General features: G+C 40.3%; 1 protein-coding gene across 1 annotated transcript in view; it reads left to right on the forward strand.

Moving 5' to 3' along the window:
- The window catches only part of LOC136834940 (3-oxoacyl-[acyl-carrier-protein] reductase FabG-like), a 106,302-nt gene that overhangs the window by 39,026 nt on the left and 54,308 nt on the right, over window positions 1-12,968 (forward strand). Inside the window, exon 4 of the mRNA XM_067097796.1 lies at window positions 5,056-5,149. Within this exon, the coding sequence (XP_066953897.1) occupies window positions 5,056-5,149 (94 nt within the window). The remainder of the gene's footprint in view (window positions 1-5,055; window positions 5,150-12,968) is intronic.

A 12,968-nucleotide genomic window follows, 5' to 3' on the forward strand; every position in this document is an offset into this window, starting at 1 on the left:
CATCCATAAATATGCAGGACGCATGCTTCCACATAACAGTACATTGGGACTCAAGGTTCGTGTAGGGGAACAGAGTGTTTCAGATCCGTGCTCTGTTTTGGATTATTGACGGCACCGCAAGTGTGTACCAGAGTTCTCGCACTCCTAGTGAAATGGCTCCATCTGATGGGAATCAAGAGCTCCCTCTATCTGGATGATTGGCTCCTGTGGGCCCAATCAAGAGAAAAGTGTTCGGAGGACCTTCAAAGGACCCTTCTCCTGGCCCAGGATCTGGGATTGATGTTCAACTTTCAGAAGTTTCAGCTGAGTCCTTCTCAACGGGTTCTATATTTAGGGATGACAATAGACTCTCGGAGTTTCCAGGTTTCTCCTTCCCTGAAAAGAATAGAGTCTTGTCTGAAGACAGTAAACAGGTTTCTTCCTCTCAATCAGTGCTCTGCCAACGAATGGATGAGCCTCCTTGGGATGTTATCATCCATAGAACAGTTGGTTCCCCTAGGCAGACTTCATATGAGACTGCTTCAGTACTTTCTAAGGATCAGCTGGGAAAAGAAGAAAAATACCCAGACACATTCGTGTTCTGGGTGACCCCCGAAATAAAAGATCTGCTCTGGTGGAGCTTAGAAGAAAGTTTGTCACAAGGGATGTCCCTCCTTCCGGTGAACCCCAAAGCTAGACTTCTACTCAGATGCGTCGAATCTAGGTTGGGGAGCTCTGTTAGGGAGCAAAGAAGTATCTCTGACTTGGTCCCTGGAGCAAAGGAAGTGGCATATAAGGCAAGAGATCTGCTTTGAGTGGAACAAAACCAGATCAAGCTTGTAACTCACTTCATTCAAGGGAAGTTCAACATTCTGGCGGATGAATTGAGCTGCCAGAAACAAGTATTACCCACGGAGTGGGCACTGGATCCGCAGGTATGCTCGGATCTATGGAAGTTGTGGGGGACTCTAGTCATAGACCTGTTTGCTACTTCCAGAAACCATTGCCTTCCTCTGTTTTTGTTCGTCAGTCCTGGATCCGTTAGCATGGGCAACAGATGCCATGCTCCAGGACTGGTCGAACAAACACCTCTATGCCTTCCCCCCCTCTCAGTATGGTGAGGTAGGTGATAAACAAGTTTCAGGTCCATCAAAATCTGTTGATGATTCTAGTAGCTCTCTTTTGCCCAACAAAAGAATGGTTCCTAGACCTTCTCGACCTCCTGGGGGACTTTCTGAGACTGCTACCTCAAAAACCTCATCTTCTAAAACAGCTCCACTTCTGGCAGTTTCATCAGGGATTGTCTACTCTGGCCCTGACAGGCTACAAACTATCAGGAAACTCCTTAGAAAGAAGGGGTTTTCAAGATCAGCTTCGCAAGCTATTGCCAAGTGCAGACGACAGTCCTCTGACAGAGTATATCAAGCTAAGTAGACAGTATTTAGAGACTGGTACAGAAGGCAGAGTTTCATGTTCTCAGACAAGTGTAGCAGAAATAGTGGACTTTCTGCTATATCTAAAGACCGATAGAAGCTTGTTAACCTCAATGATCAAGGGCTATAGGATCATGTTAAATTCTGTCTTCCGACACTGGGGAGTGGATCTTTCCTCTAATCATGACTTGTCGGATCTTATTAAATCATTTGACACCATGAGACAGAAGGAGGTAGCAGTAGTGCCATGGAACCTAGATGTGGTTCTTAAGTGGTTATCTTGCCCTCGATTTGAGCCCACGCACTCAATTTCTCCGAGAGATTTGACTAGAAAGACCCTTTTTCAGTTAACCTCACCGACTGCTAAACGGGTCAGTGAAATCCATGCGATAGACAGAAGAGTAGGTGTCTCCCAGGGGAATGCTGTCTGTTCTTTTTCCTTGGGATTTATAGCCAAAAATGAGTCACTTTCCGAGCCTTGGCCTCGTTCCTTTTTAATTAAAAGTTTGTCAGAAATTTTAGGTCCAGGTAAGGAAGAGAGAGTGTTGTGACTTGTGAGAGCTCTTAAGTATTATCTTCACAGAACAGAAAAAAGACATGGACCTTCTAGTGCATTGTGGTGTTCAGTTAAGAGCCCTTCGGGTCCACTGTTGAAGAATGCCCTGGCATTCTTCCTGAGAGACCTCATCTCAGAAGCTCATTCTTCGATTGGAGATGAGGCTTTTCCTTTGTGTAAAGTGAAAGCGCATGAAATTAGAGCTGTAGCCACTTCTTTGGTGTTCAAGCTTAATTCATCTCTCTCCTCCATATTGCAAGTGACTTTTTGGAATTGCAAATCAGTGTTTGCATCACATTATCTAAAGGAAATTAAAACAGTTTATGATAATTACAGTACACTGGGTCCATTTTCAGTGGTTTGAATTAAGGTTGTTGAGTTTTTTAGGGGAGCCTGGGGGTACTGTGTACTGGAGTACCTTCCAGTTCTTTCAGGGTTGGGTAGTGGTTTTTAATCTTTTGGTGATCTTAAGTGACAATATTTTTATGGTTGTATATTCTGTACTGCACCCAGGGCAGGGGCAACATGTTATCCTTGTCAACAGTTGGAACTATCCTTGTTGCAAGGTACCCACTGAGATAGTAGGCGATCCTTGGCTGTACTGCCGCGCCACCATACGATAAGACAAGCACCAAACAAAGGCAATATCTTCCTGCAGCAGCTCGCTTATCAGGTAAGGAAACAACAGGCATTATTTTAATGCTAGCAATCTTTTCTATTCTCAGATTCATTACCATTCCTAATGTTTTGGGGTAGTTTTGTTCATGCATCCCATCTCCTGTCAATGTGAGAATCAGCAATGTAATTACTTAGTAAGTTACGTATATAAAAATTACATTTTTATGGCAAAGTTTTATATATACTTACCAAGTAATTACATGATTGGAGCCTGCCCTCCTCCCCTCGTATGAACATAAGGGCATAAACAAATTGAGCTCTTTTGCTAGTTGTATCTTTCTTACCCTGAAAGTGGGCGGGGTTAGTCATCTAGCCAAAACAAAATAGCGCGACTCGCAAATTTCAGAATTTTAGCTGGGGAGTGAGTGACTAAAAACAATGTAATTACTTGGTACGTATATACAATATAAAACTTTATCTTATTATAAAAATGTCATATTTCTTCAAGTACCTGTATTTGAGAAACACTTGACATAGCTTCTTTATATCTATTTTGAAATTGTGGTACTTTTTTATTACCACAATTTAAAAAATCATTTTGTTTTGCCAGGCTGTACTTCTCTTTAGGGTTTCCATGCTTTTTGTGGTTTTCATTTTTTGATTATGATGTCATCAGTCATGTCCAGTGTTTCCTTAATGGATTTGTTGCTCTCATTTTTGCTTGATGTATTCTTCTTTGGTTTGGGTTTGGGTTGTTTATATACACTTTTGCTTCTGTTACTTCTGCCACAAATCTATCTCCAGTATATTTGAGATTATTGGTTTTAGTAATATTGTTCTTAGTGTGGTTTGGTTTCCTCTTTTAATGGTGGTAGGCTAACTTTTGTATCATTTCTTCGTGCTGCATATTGCTTCAGTTTATAAAGGAGGTTCACTAGTTTTTGCCTGTTTTCAATATTTAGTTTTAAGTTATTCATTAGTTCAGAGTATCTGGGATGTTCTTAATGATCTTACCAAATTTATTCTGGTTCTTCTGATTTACAGAACTTCATATTTCTTCACTCTATTGGTGTAAGCCATTCCGTATTATTATTGCTGAATGTTCATGAAATCTTTGTTATGTAGTCTCTCTCCTTCCTTGTTTTTCCCACAGGTATGCCACTATGTCCTCTTTGCTCTGGATTACTCTTGCTGTTTGTCTTTGACATTACTCTGGATTACTCTTGCTGTTTGTCTTTGACGTTGGTTCTGTCCCATCAGACCTCAGGCCACCATACAATAGAGCTCCTATTTCTAGATGTGTTGACTTCTGTTGATTCCATCAGGAGTTTTTTCATTTATCTCCATATTTTTCATGGGTGTTATTTTATGTTCACAGATTTATGTCTGCTAGAGGACTCTGGGATGCATGCAGAGTTGTCACCTCCTCTAGCAGCCTTTAATTGCACATCTTTTTCTTCCTTCCTTTGTAGCTCCATTAGCTATCCTGTCATTTCCCAATGATCACACATCCAGATACTAACCCCTGGCTTAGCTTAACATCCAGATACTAACCCCTGGCTTAGCTTAACTGTTATGTTTGTTGTCTGTGGCTACTTTCACTGCTCTCCTCCTCCATATTAGTAGTACTGTATATAGTTAATGCTTATGTAAGACAACTGGCTGAAAATATGTAATTCTGTTGGCCACTAGAGACCTGATAGCTTATGGACAGATGAATTCTGGATGCAAGCCCTGCACTCTACTCAGAATCTTGATCTTTTTTTTGTAAATGCTGTGGTTTACCTATTTACCTCATGATAGGTTTGTCTACTCAACATGTGGATATGCAGTACAGTATGTGAAAAATACAATTTGTACATTAATGTTATTGGTGATATTTGGATTGCAGATGAGTCTGTTGACAGTACATTACTGATTTTTACTACTAATTCTATATTGTGGTTCCATCAAGCATAATTGCTTATGACGTGTACAGCTTAACCAATACCACACCCTTCTCTTACCCTCTCTATCCGGATAATGAATTTGCATTTTTAAAGATCACACTTCACAGAATCTTAGCAAGGCAAAAGGGATCTCCCAATGTTTCTCATCTTTGTATTTCTCTTAGAATATTATCTTAAGAATTCAACTTTCAATTATTTTAAAAGCTAAAAGCCTATGCAACAAAGTCATTTCTTATATATATGTTTAAAAGTTCAGTAAAAATTATCCCTATTCAGGATCTTCACTTTTGTCATACTAGACTACTACAGTACAGTATATCCTAAGGATCTTCTCAAGAAACTGCATTTTAATCACTGTAACCCTCATGTGGATGGTGATGTGCTTTAAAAGGAAAATAGTAAGTTAAGCTTAGGGATTATAGATTTATTGTAATTGTATACAGTAGTATTATGCATCATTAGATAGCACTACATTTTGTAAGTTGGTATACTGATGAATATAAACTTTTGTATTTATTAGGGCTATTTATCATCTCACAATGCTGGCAGCACCTCATCTTATTGAAACAAAAGGCAATGTAGTGAACATCTCAAGTGTGAATGGCATCAGATCTGTAAGTATAACATGTATAACATTAACCTTTTAATATTTAAAAGTAGGCATTGAATTTAAAATATATAAAGAATTATAGCACTTAAGGTTTTTAAATGAAATCACTGATGAGATCAAGATGATATATCATCTTGATCTTTGACAGGTTGGAAATAGATAGTCTCAGATTCATAGCTGGTTTAGGTTCCTGGCCATCAGACAGAAGTCAGGGATTTATACATACAAGTTGTAAATTTAGAGTCAAATGTGATACGTTGAATGAAAGCTAATACTGTACCTACATATTATGCGTTCTCTGACTTAAATCTAGTAGATGAGAACATAACCAGGTTGTAAGTCTGTGATTGCCAGCAATGTAATTTGCCCCATGGTTTTCTTTTTTTAATGAATCTGCAAGTAATTGTTTTTCAGAACAATGAAATGTTATTAAATATATAAGGAAAAATGTTATAACAGTATATACTGTGCTGTGCTTATTCTGACAAACTGAAAACTATGAAATGGTAAAAGGTAAGGAAAATTAAAATAAATTGTGTAATCACTACTTGGTCAGCTTTAGATACCACTGTTAATGTTTACTGTATATTATAGCAGTCCACCATCTGCAGATAAGACTGTTGATCTTTGTATTTTAGCAATCCACCATAAATTATTACAAGTCATCTTTTTTATGAAAATTGTGCACTAAACTTTCTTTTCAAATACTGAATAGGCAGTTAAAAAAATAACATCATAGCATTTTATATACTGTATTGTATTGATAGAATAAGAGGAAATCCTAGTGATTATAGTCATTATTTATTAAGGGATTGACAGTGAGTGAAGGCATTGAAGAAGCTATGGTGTATTTTTGTGCTGCATATTTTCATACCTGTGATACATTTGTTGTTAATAGCATTACTACCTTTTTATTGACAATTCAACAGTGGTGCAGGACACCAACACCTGTTTTATCCACTTTTTCTTTAAACACACTGTGCCTTTAACTGTGCAGTATATAGGGAATCTAGGCTAGCTTAGGCTGTGGTCAGTTTCCATAGCTTAGGCTATCCTAGCCAGGCAAGGCATGGAGTTCGAGAATTATTGTAAAACAGGTCTAGTTTATGTAAATTGACTCACTTGTCATGGAGAGAGAGAGAGAGAGAGAGACGGGGAGAGAGTTCTGTTTGTTATGATGAGAAAAGAAACCCACGCTTTCATAAATGGAGTTCCTTGCTCAAGGCACATTTTGGCTGTCACTGACTTAACTAGAAAAACTAAATCTTATCGAGTAGGCCTATGAGTCACTCATGACTTGAGTCGGCCTTACTCTTTCATTTTTTTCTCAGCCATCAATGCGTGCACTCATCACTCTGCTCTCCTTCTGTTTAGCTGAGATTTATCTTTGTAGGTGTAATGTGTTTGTGCCCTTGTGTTTTCCTATGCAGGGATGTTGTCCTCCCAGTGTCTTGTGCCCCTCCAGTAGCCCAGTGTTTTATCCCTTGTAAGTTGTTACAGTTTTTAGCAGGATATACTTTAAATCAAAATGTTTAACAGTATCACTTTAGTACCCTGATTTTTGAAAGAGTTGTCACAGTTCACTGATCATTAGCAAACCATTCTGATTTGTTATGGTGAAAGAGAGCAAGAGTTTGGGTGTTGCAATGCAAAAGTTGTTTCATTACTTTTGTTAGGCATCAAATTCTGTAGGCTAGTCTGCTTATCCCACAGACATCAGCCAATTTAGGGTAAATGAAATGCACTGGATTGCATTCTATTGCCACTTTATTTGTCATATAAATAGTAATAGATTATTACAGTAGCATCTTATCAAAATATTTGCATACAACACTTCTCTTAGTCTCAGATCGTGACTCGCCAACACTTGATTGCCCCAGTGCATGCACCCATCTGGTGAATATTGGAAGAACTAGTGGAAGAACTACTTTAGTACCTTGCAGGCCTTCTGTGGTGTATGTTCAAGTGACTGATGATCTTAGGAAAAACTTAATCTTGCCTAAATGAAAGAATTTTTGGCCAAACCATTCATTTGTAAGCAAAAGTATACAGAAAAAGTGTGTTGTAAGTATGTGAAAAATACTGTATATTAAAGTGTCATTGTTGTACACCATCATGCTGTCATAGTAAACAAGTACCGTACTGTACAGCTTAGTCCATGAAACCTCTTATTGTAAACTATTCTATAGACTTTGTCATAGACATACATTTTTAATTTAAAGGGAATTAAATGCACTAAATTAATTTAATTTTTATTTCTTTATAGGCTAAATGTGTTTGTATATAAGGATGGCTAGGTTAATTGTAAGGTTAGGCTAGGGTTGTGGAGATAGCCAAGCTTAAAGTTCGACAAGTGTTAGAATTGAAGCAATTGTTAATATACACTCCCAATAGTTACTCCCCCACCCTTTGTTGAGTGGGGGTAAGACAGCGAATGTTTTGGTTGCTCATTCTACTCTTGTTGATAAACAGTGCGGCTGTATAGACAATTGCTCTGAAGTTTGGTTTGTTTTTTCATGGTTATCGAATTGGATCTTCTAGACTGGTTTGTTGTTTCACTATGGATTCTTCTTCTCAGTCTTCCTTATCAAAATCTGTTAGATTTTGCAAGGTAAGTAGTTACAAGACCAGATTGGTTTCTTTGAAGTATGATGCACACGAATTATTCATTGATCATTGTGGGGTAACCTGTGATTCGGATAGCTGTTGTGATCATTGCAGAAAATGGTCTTTGCACGAGATAGAGAAGATGAGTGTAAAGAGAACAGCTAGTCTTGCATCTAAGTCTTCCTTAGAATTAACTTCTCATCAAGAGATAGATAAGTCTATTGATTATTCTTCTCTAGTAGATTCACATCCTTCCACACCCACTAAGTCAGCTCAGGGTATTAGGTTAGTAGGTTAGATTCAATGCAGTCTGATACTGATTCTGTAAAATCTAGGATTGAACTTTTATGCAACAAGTTTGAGTCTTTTACATCTAATGTATCTAGTGCATTAGCAGGGACAGTGTCCCCTCGTTCCATTGGCAACTTCACAGATGTGACCTTGTCTGCCCCATCGGCTCCACCTGCCGACAGGCATGGTAGTCCCAGGGTTCCCAAACGAGGACTAACATCGCAAGATGTTCATGGACTGTGCCCTCTTGTCTGCTGCCTTTGCTTCTCAGTCCTCAGTGGACTCACCTAAAGACAATCATGGTAGGGTGAAAAGGTTTAGGTGTTTGTTTTTGAATCTGTTTTCCCAGAGTTATTATAGCGATTATTCTGAACCAGGTAACCGATCGTGTTCGGCAGCAAAGTATGTGTTTGTGCTTAGACTCTCTTTCTGTTGATGATAATCCAAGTTTTGATTTCATCAAAGCCGCAGGTATGTCCGCTTCCGAGGCTTTTGAGGCTTTTATGGGCTGTCTTTCTGAAGCAAAGACTAAGCATGTCAGATATTTGAGGCCATGGGAAGCATCGAGTCCGTGTGAGCTTCCGCATGCGTCTTTGTCGAGACCTTGCCAGGCGTATTCTAGGCTGAATGCCACCTCATCGAGTCCGCATGCTGCCTCATCAAATCTGAGGGAAGAGTCAGTGAATCCTCAAGAGACAGTAGGCCATAGAGTTTCTTCGGGGCTGCAGGTAGCGTCAGTGACGCGTGATCTTTGAATAGTAAGAGGAGTGAGGAGGTAATTGTGAGCAAACGAGTTCTTAGTGGTTAAAGGGTTTTCACCCTCCTGTGTCAGCCAGATTTTCTCATTCGGATCTTGAGAGAGACCATTCTCAGTTTAAGTATTTACCAGAGTGGATTGATAGAATGTTAGTGCTGGTTCTTACAAGACCATCTAGTTCTGAGGCTTCTTCGGTGTCACAGATGAGGAAGACTTATTTATTAGGCCCAGCTCTTCCTCTCAACATTCTCCTTCTCCTACTTTACCCTCGGATAAGGAAGAGGAACACTTAGAATCAGTCACCTCAGGTTTTAAGGAACTGGTTCAGCTGTGTTTGGACAGATATCCACAGTTCTTTTCAGTGGAGCATTCTAACACTGCTTGCTCTCTAAGAGCTTCCAGGTTGGGGTATGGTTATTCTCTTCTCCCTTTGTTTAGGCTATCAGATTCTGTACATGGGAGATTTGACTTTATTGCTAAGGCGTTGCCTAAGAAGTTCTCTAAAGGATCCTCTCATTTGTCTCCCTTCCTTCATGCTAGAAAGTCACTAGGGTATAGGACAGGGGAGTTTCTCCCCCTTTCTCCTGATCTGGCAGTAGGTGGCGCTTTTTTTGTCCCTGATTTTTCTGACTAAGAAAGACGCTGTTGCGTCAGTTAGGTTGTATTTCTCTATTCCAGACACTGGGAATATGTATAAGAGTTTGACTAATGCTATTGAAGCTATGTCCTTCAGTGAAATTGTACTGAACACAATTGAACAGTGCTTAGAGGAGTTTGGTGAACTTTCTCCTATTGCCAGGGATCCTTTTTTAGAGGTCTTAGGGTTTTTAGCTTCCCTAAAGAAGGCGCTTCTTGATGTGCTAGGGGAACTATCCCATGTCCTGAGCAACCTTAAAGTTCACAGAAGAGAGCAGCTTTGCTCCTTGCTGGTTCCTTCAATCTCCCACCTTAGTAAGCAGTCTTTAATTTCAGCACATCCTTTTGGGAAGATTATTGACAAAAAGCACATACAGGCAGCGGTTCTGAGTCAAATATATTCATCAGAAATTATTTCAGCACATCCGACGGAAGAAATATTGGCAGAATAATCATAATTTGAAGGTTTTTGATGTGACAATAATAAAGTTTACATCGTTTTCAATGCACCAGAGCATTAAAAGTAAGGTTTTCTTATGATTTTTGACGATTTTCGCCTTGGAGACTGCTAAAGAAGAACAAAGAATGGAGACTGAGAAGACAGAGAATAGGTCTTTTATCCATCTGTCCTAAGCTTCTAAAGGGAAGTCTCCTGCTTTCATGTCCCCATTTACCAACGTTCAAGAAAGTTCCTACACTTTGTCTTTGGGGGAAAGACTTACCAATTTTGAGCTCTTTGTTTTGATTAAGTTCCACACCTCAGGTTTTCACCAGGGTCTTATCCCCCGTCGCGAAATGGCTTCACTTACCTGGAGTAAAGATACTCCTATACCTGGACGATTGGATTATTATTGCGAAGTCCAGGGAGGACTGCCTGAGGGCAAGAGAGCTTGTTCTGGGCTTAGCAAAAACCCTGGGGTTACTGGTAAACGTAGCAAAGTCTTCACTGGAACCATCTCAAAGAGTGACCTACCTTGGCATGGTGATAGATTCTGTTCTTTTCAAGGGTTTTCCTACATGTGCTCGGGTAGACAATCTCGTCAGTAGTAAGCGAATTTGCCTCCTCAGGAAGCATGCCAGCCATCTCTAGAGAAGTTACTCTCAGGTGCTTGACTACGGATGAGACCATTTCAGTTGCACTTCAGGAAGCACTGACACAGAGAGTCACAGCTAATCCACAAGTTAGTGCCCTGGAACCCAGATCTGTTCCCTTACCTTCGTTGGTGGATGTCCAAAGAGATACTGCTTGCAGGGAATTCTCTAGAGTCCCTGAGCCCAGACTTCTCACTGTATTCAGAGGTCTCAGACAAGGGCTGGGGTTTAGTTATGGGGAATCAGATTGCTTCCGGAGTATGGTCGCCAGTCGAAATAAATCTGCACATAAACTGCAAGGAGTTGTTGGCTATCCAGAAGGGGCTGCAGAAGCCTGGAAAGTGCAGTAACCAACAAAGTAATTTCTGTCTTTTTGGACAACTCAATGTCTGTCATACCTAAGAAGACAAGGGGGTACGAAGTCAGAAACGTTAGTAGCCATTACCATGGATTTACTCTCTGGACGGAGGAGAGGAACATTACCTAATGCCCCAGTTTGTACCCGGTCAATTGAATGTTCTGGCAGACATGCTAAGTCGTCTGGGACAGGTGCTCTCCCACAAATGGATGTTAAATCCGACTGTGTTTGAGGCAATTTGGAAAGAGTTCGGCCAACCTCCCATTGGTCTCTTCACAATCTTCGTCTCCAGTTGTACGTCTCACCAGTTCCGGACCCTCAAGCCTGGCCAGTAGACACTATGGCTTTAGACTGGGAAACCTATTTGTATATGCTTTCCCTCTGTATCTGCTGTTGAAGAAAGTGCTCAAGAAATTGAGGGAATCCCAGAACACCACCATGATTCTAATCACACCGTGGTGGCCGAGGAGGCATTGGTTCACAGACTTTCTAGAAATGCCGATAGAAGTTCCCAGACAAGTATCTTTTTGGGAAAATGTACTTTGACAGACAGGGACAGGGAGGCTGCATGAAAATATCAACATGCTTCATCTAACCTCTTGGAAACTGTCGACAAGCTCCTCAGAGCCAGAGACTTTTCAAAGTTGTCTAGGGACTCTATCCTGCTGCAAGGAGAAAGTCCACTAAAATGTTATATCAGAAACAGTGGCAACTATATAGATCATGGTGCAAGTCCAGGGGCACTTCATGTCTTCGCACCAGTATTGATGATATAATTAAGTTTCTGCAATTCATTAGATATGCTAAAGGTTTGTCTGTTGCCTCCATCAAAGGCTATAAATCCATGCTGGGTTCTGTTTTACGGCATACTGGATTGGATATTTCAAAGGATGTTGACTCACGTGAGGCTGTTTGCTCACTTCAGCTGGAAATGCCAAAGGTTTTGTCAGAGACCTCTTTTATGGAACCTAGATGTTGTCTTACAACACCTTAGAATCCCTCCTTTTGAGCCCCTGAGAGAGGCATCTCTCAAGACTGTTTCTTTGAAAGCCCTCTTTCTAGTGGCCTTGGCTTTGGCCAAAAAAATAAGTGAATTGCAAGCAATATCATCATTGGTAGGTTTTCATGTGCAATACTTGAGCAGAATTATCTTTTCTGGCTTCCTTTCATGCCAAGAATGATGTTAAGGCCAAAGCTCTTCCTAGAGTTTTCTCTATCCCTTTGGTAGAAACTCTAACTTCTGGGGAAGGAGAGCTGGTTTTATGCCCTGTTAGGGCTCTGAAGTATTACACATCCTGTCTTAAACCTGTAAGAAAGGAGTGTAGGAACCTATTTTGTTCAGTCAGGAAGCCTGAGTTTCCTGTGTCTAAGAATGCCATGGTTTTCTTGATTAAGTCCTTAATTCTGGAGGCACACCATGCAATCTCTCCAAAGGTTTGCCCCCTTTTGAAGGTGAAAACACATGATGTCAGAGCAGCGACTACATCTGCAGTATTAGTTTTAACCAGCACCTCTCTCTAGACCGTCTAGTCTTGGCAGCACAGTGGAAGTGTAGCTCTGTATTTGCTTCCAACTACTTTTGGGATGTAGAGAACCAGTATGAAGACTGCTGTATGCTAGCACCTCTGGTTTCGACAAGGGAGATTATCTCTTAGTCTTCCCTTTGTGTCAAGAACAGATAAGGTTCTCTCTAGCTACCTCCTTCCTGGGTAAAGATGAACTGTATGCGATGATTTTGTACATGGTAGTTTACTCCACTTTATTTGGATCATTTGAATATAGTACTGTACTGTAGTTGTCCTTGCTTTGTTTGTTCTTGGATGAAGACAAAGTCTCTCTTTTGTTTTTAGAGTAAATTATGTTATTTTATGTCACAGAGCCATTGCTTCTCATTGGAGAAAGCTACCCTGAGCTGAGTAAGTACCACTTTTCTTCCAATTTGGGCTTGTGGTGTTTTGAGGATGTTGTTTTTTTGAGGTGCCACAGCAACTCGATTAGGTAGGTGGTAACTCTTGAGGGATCAAAGTTTAGTTGTGCTTCTAGCTCCCATCAACTCTGCAGGCCTGAGGCACAGGGGCCAAT

The sequence above is a fragment of the Macrobrachium rosenbergii genome, chromosome 4 (genome assembly GCF_040412425.1).
Source record: "Macrobrachium rosenbergii isolate ZJJX-2024 chromosome 4, ASM4041242v1, whole genome shotgun sequence".
NCBI lineage: Eukaryota > Metazoa > Arthropoda > Malacostraca > Decapoda > Palaemonidae > Macrobrachium > Macrobrachium rosenbergii.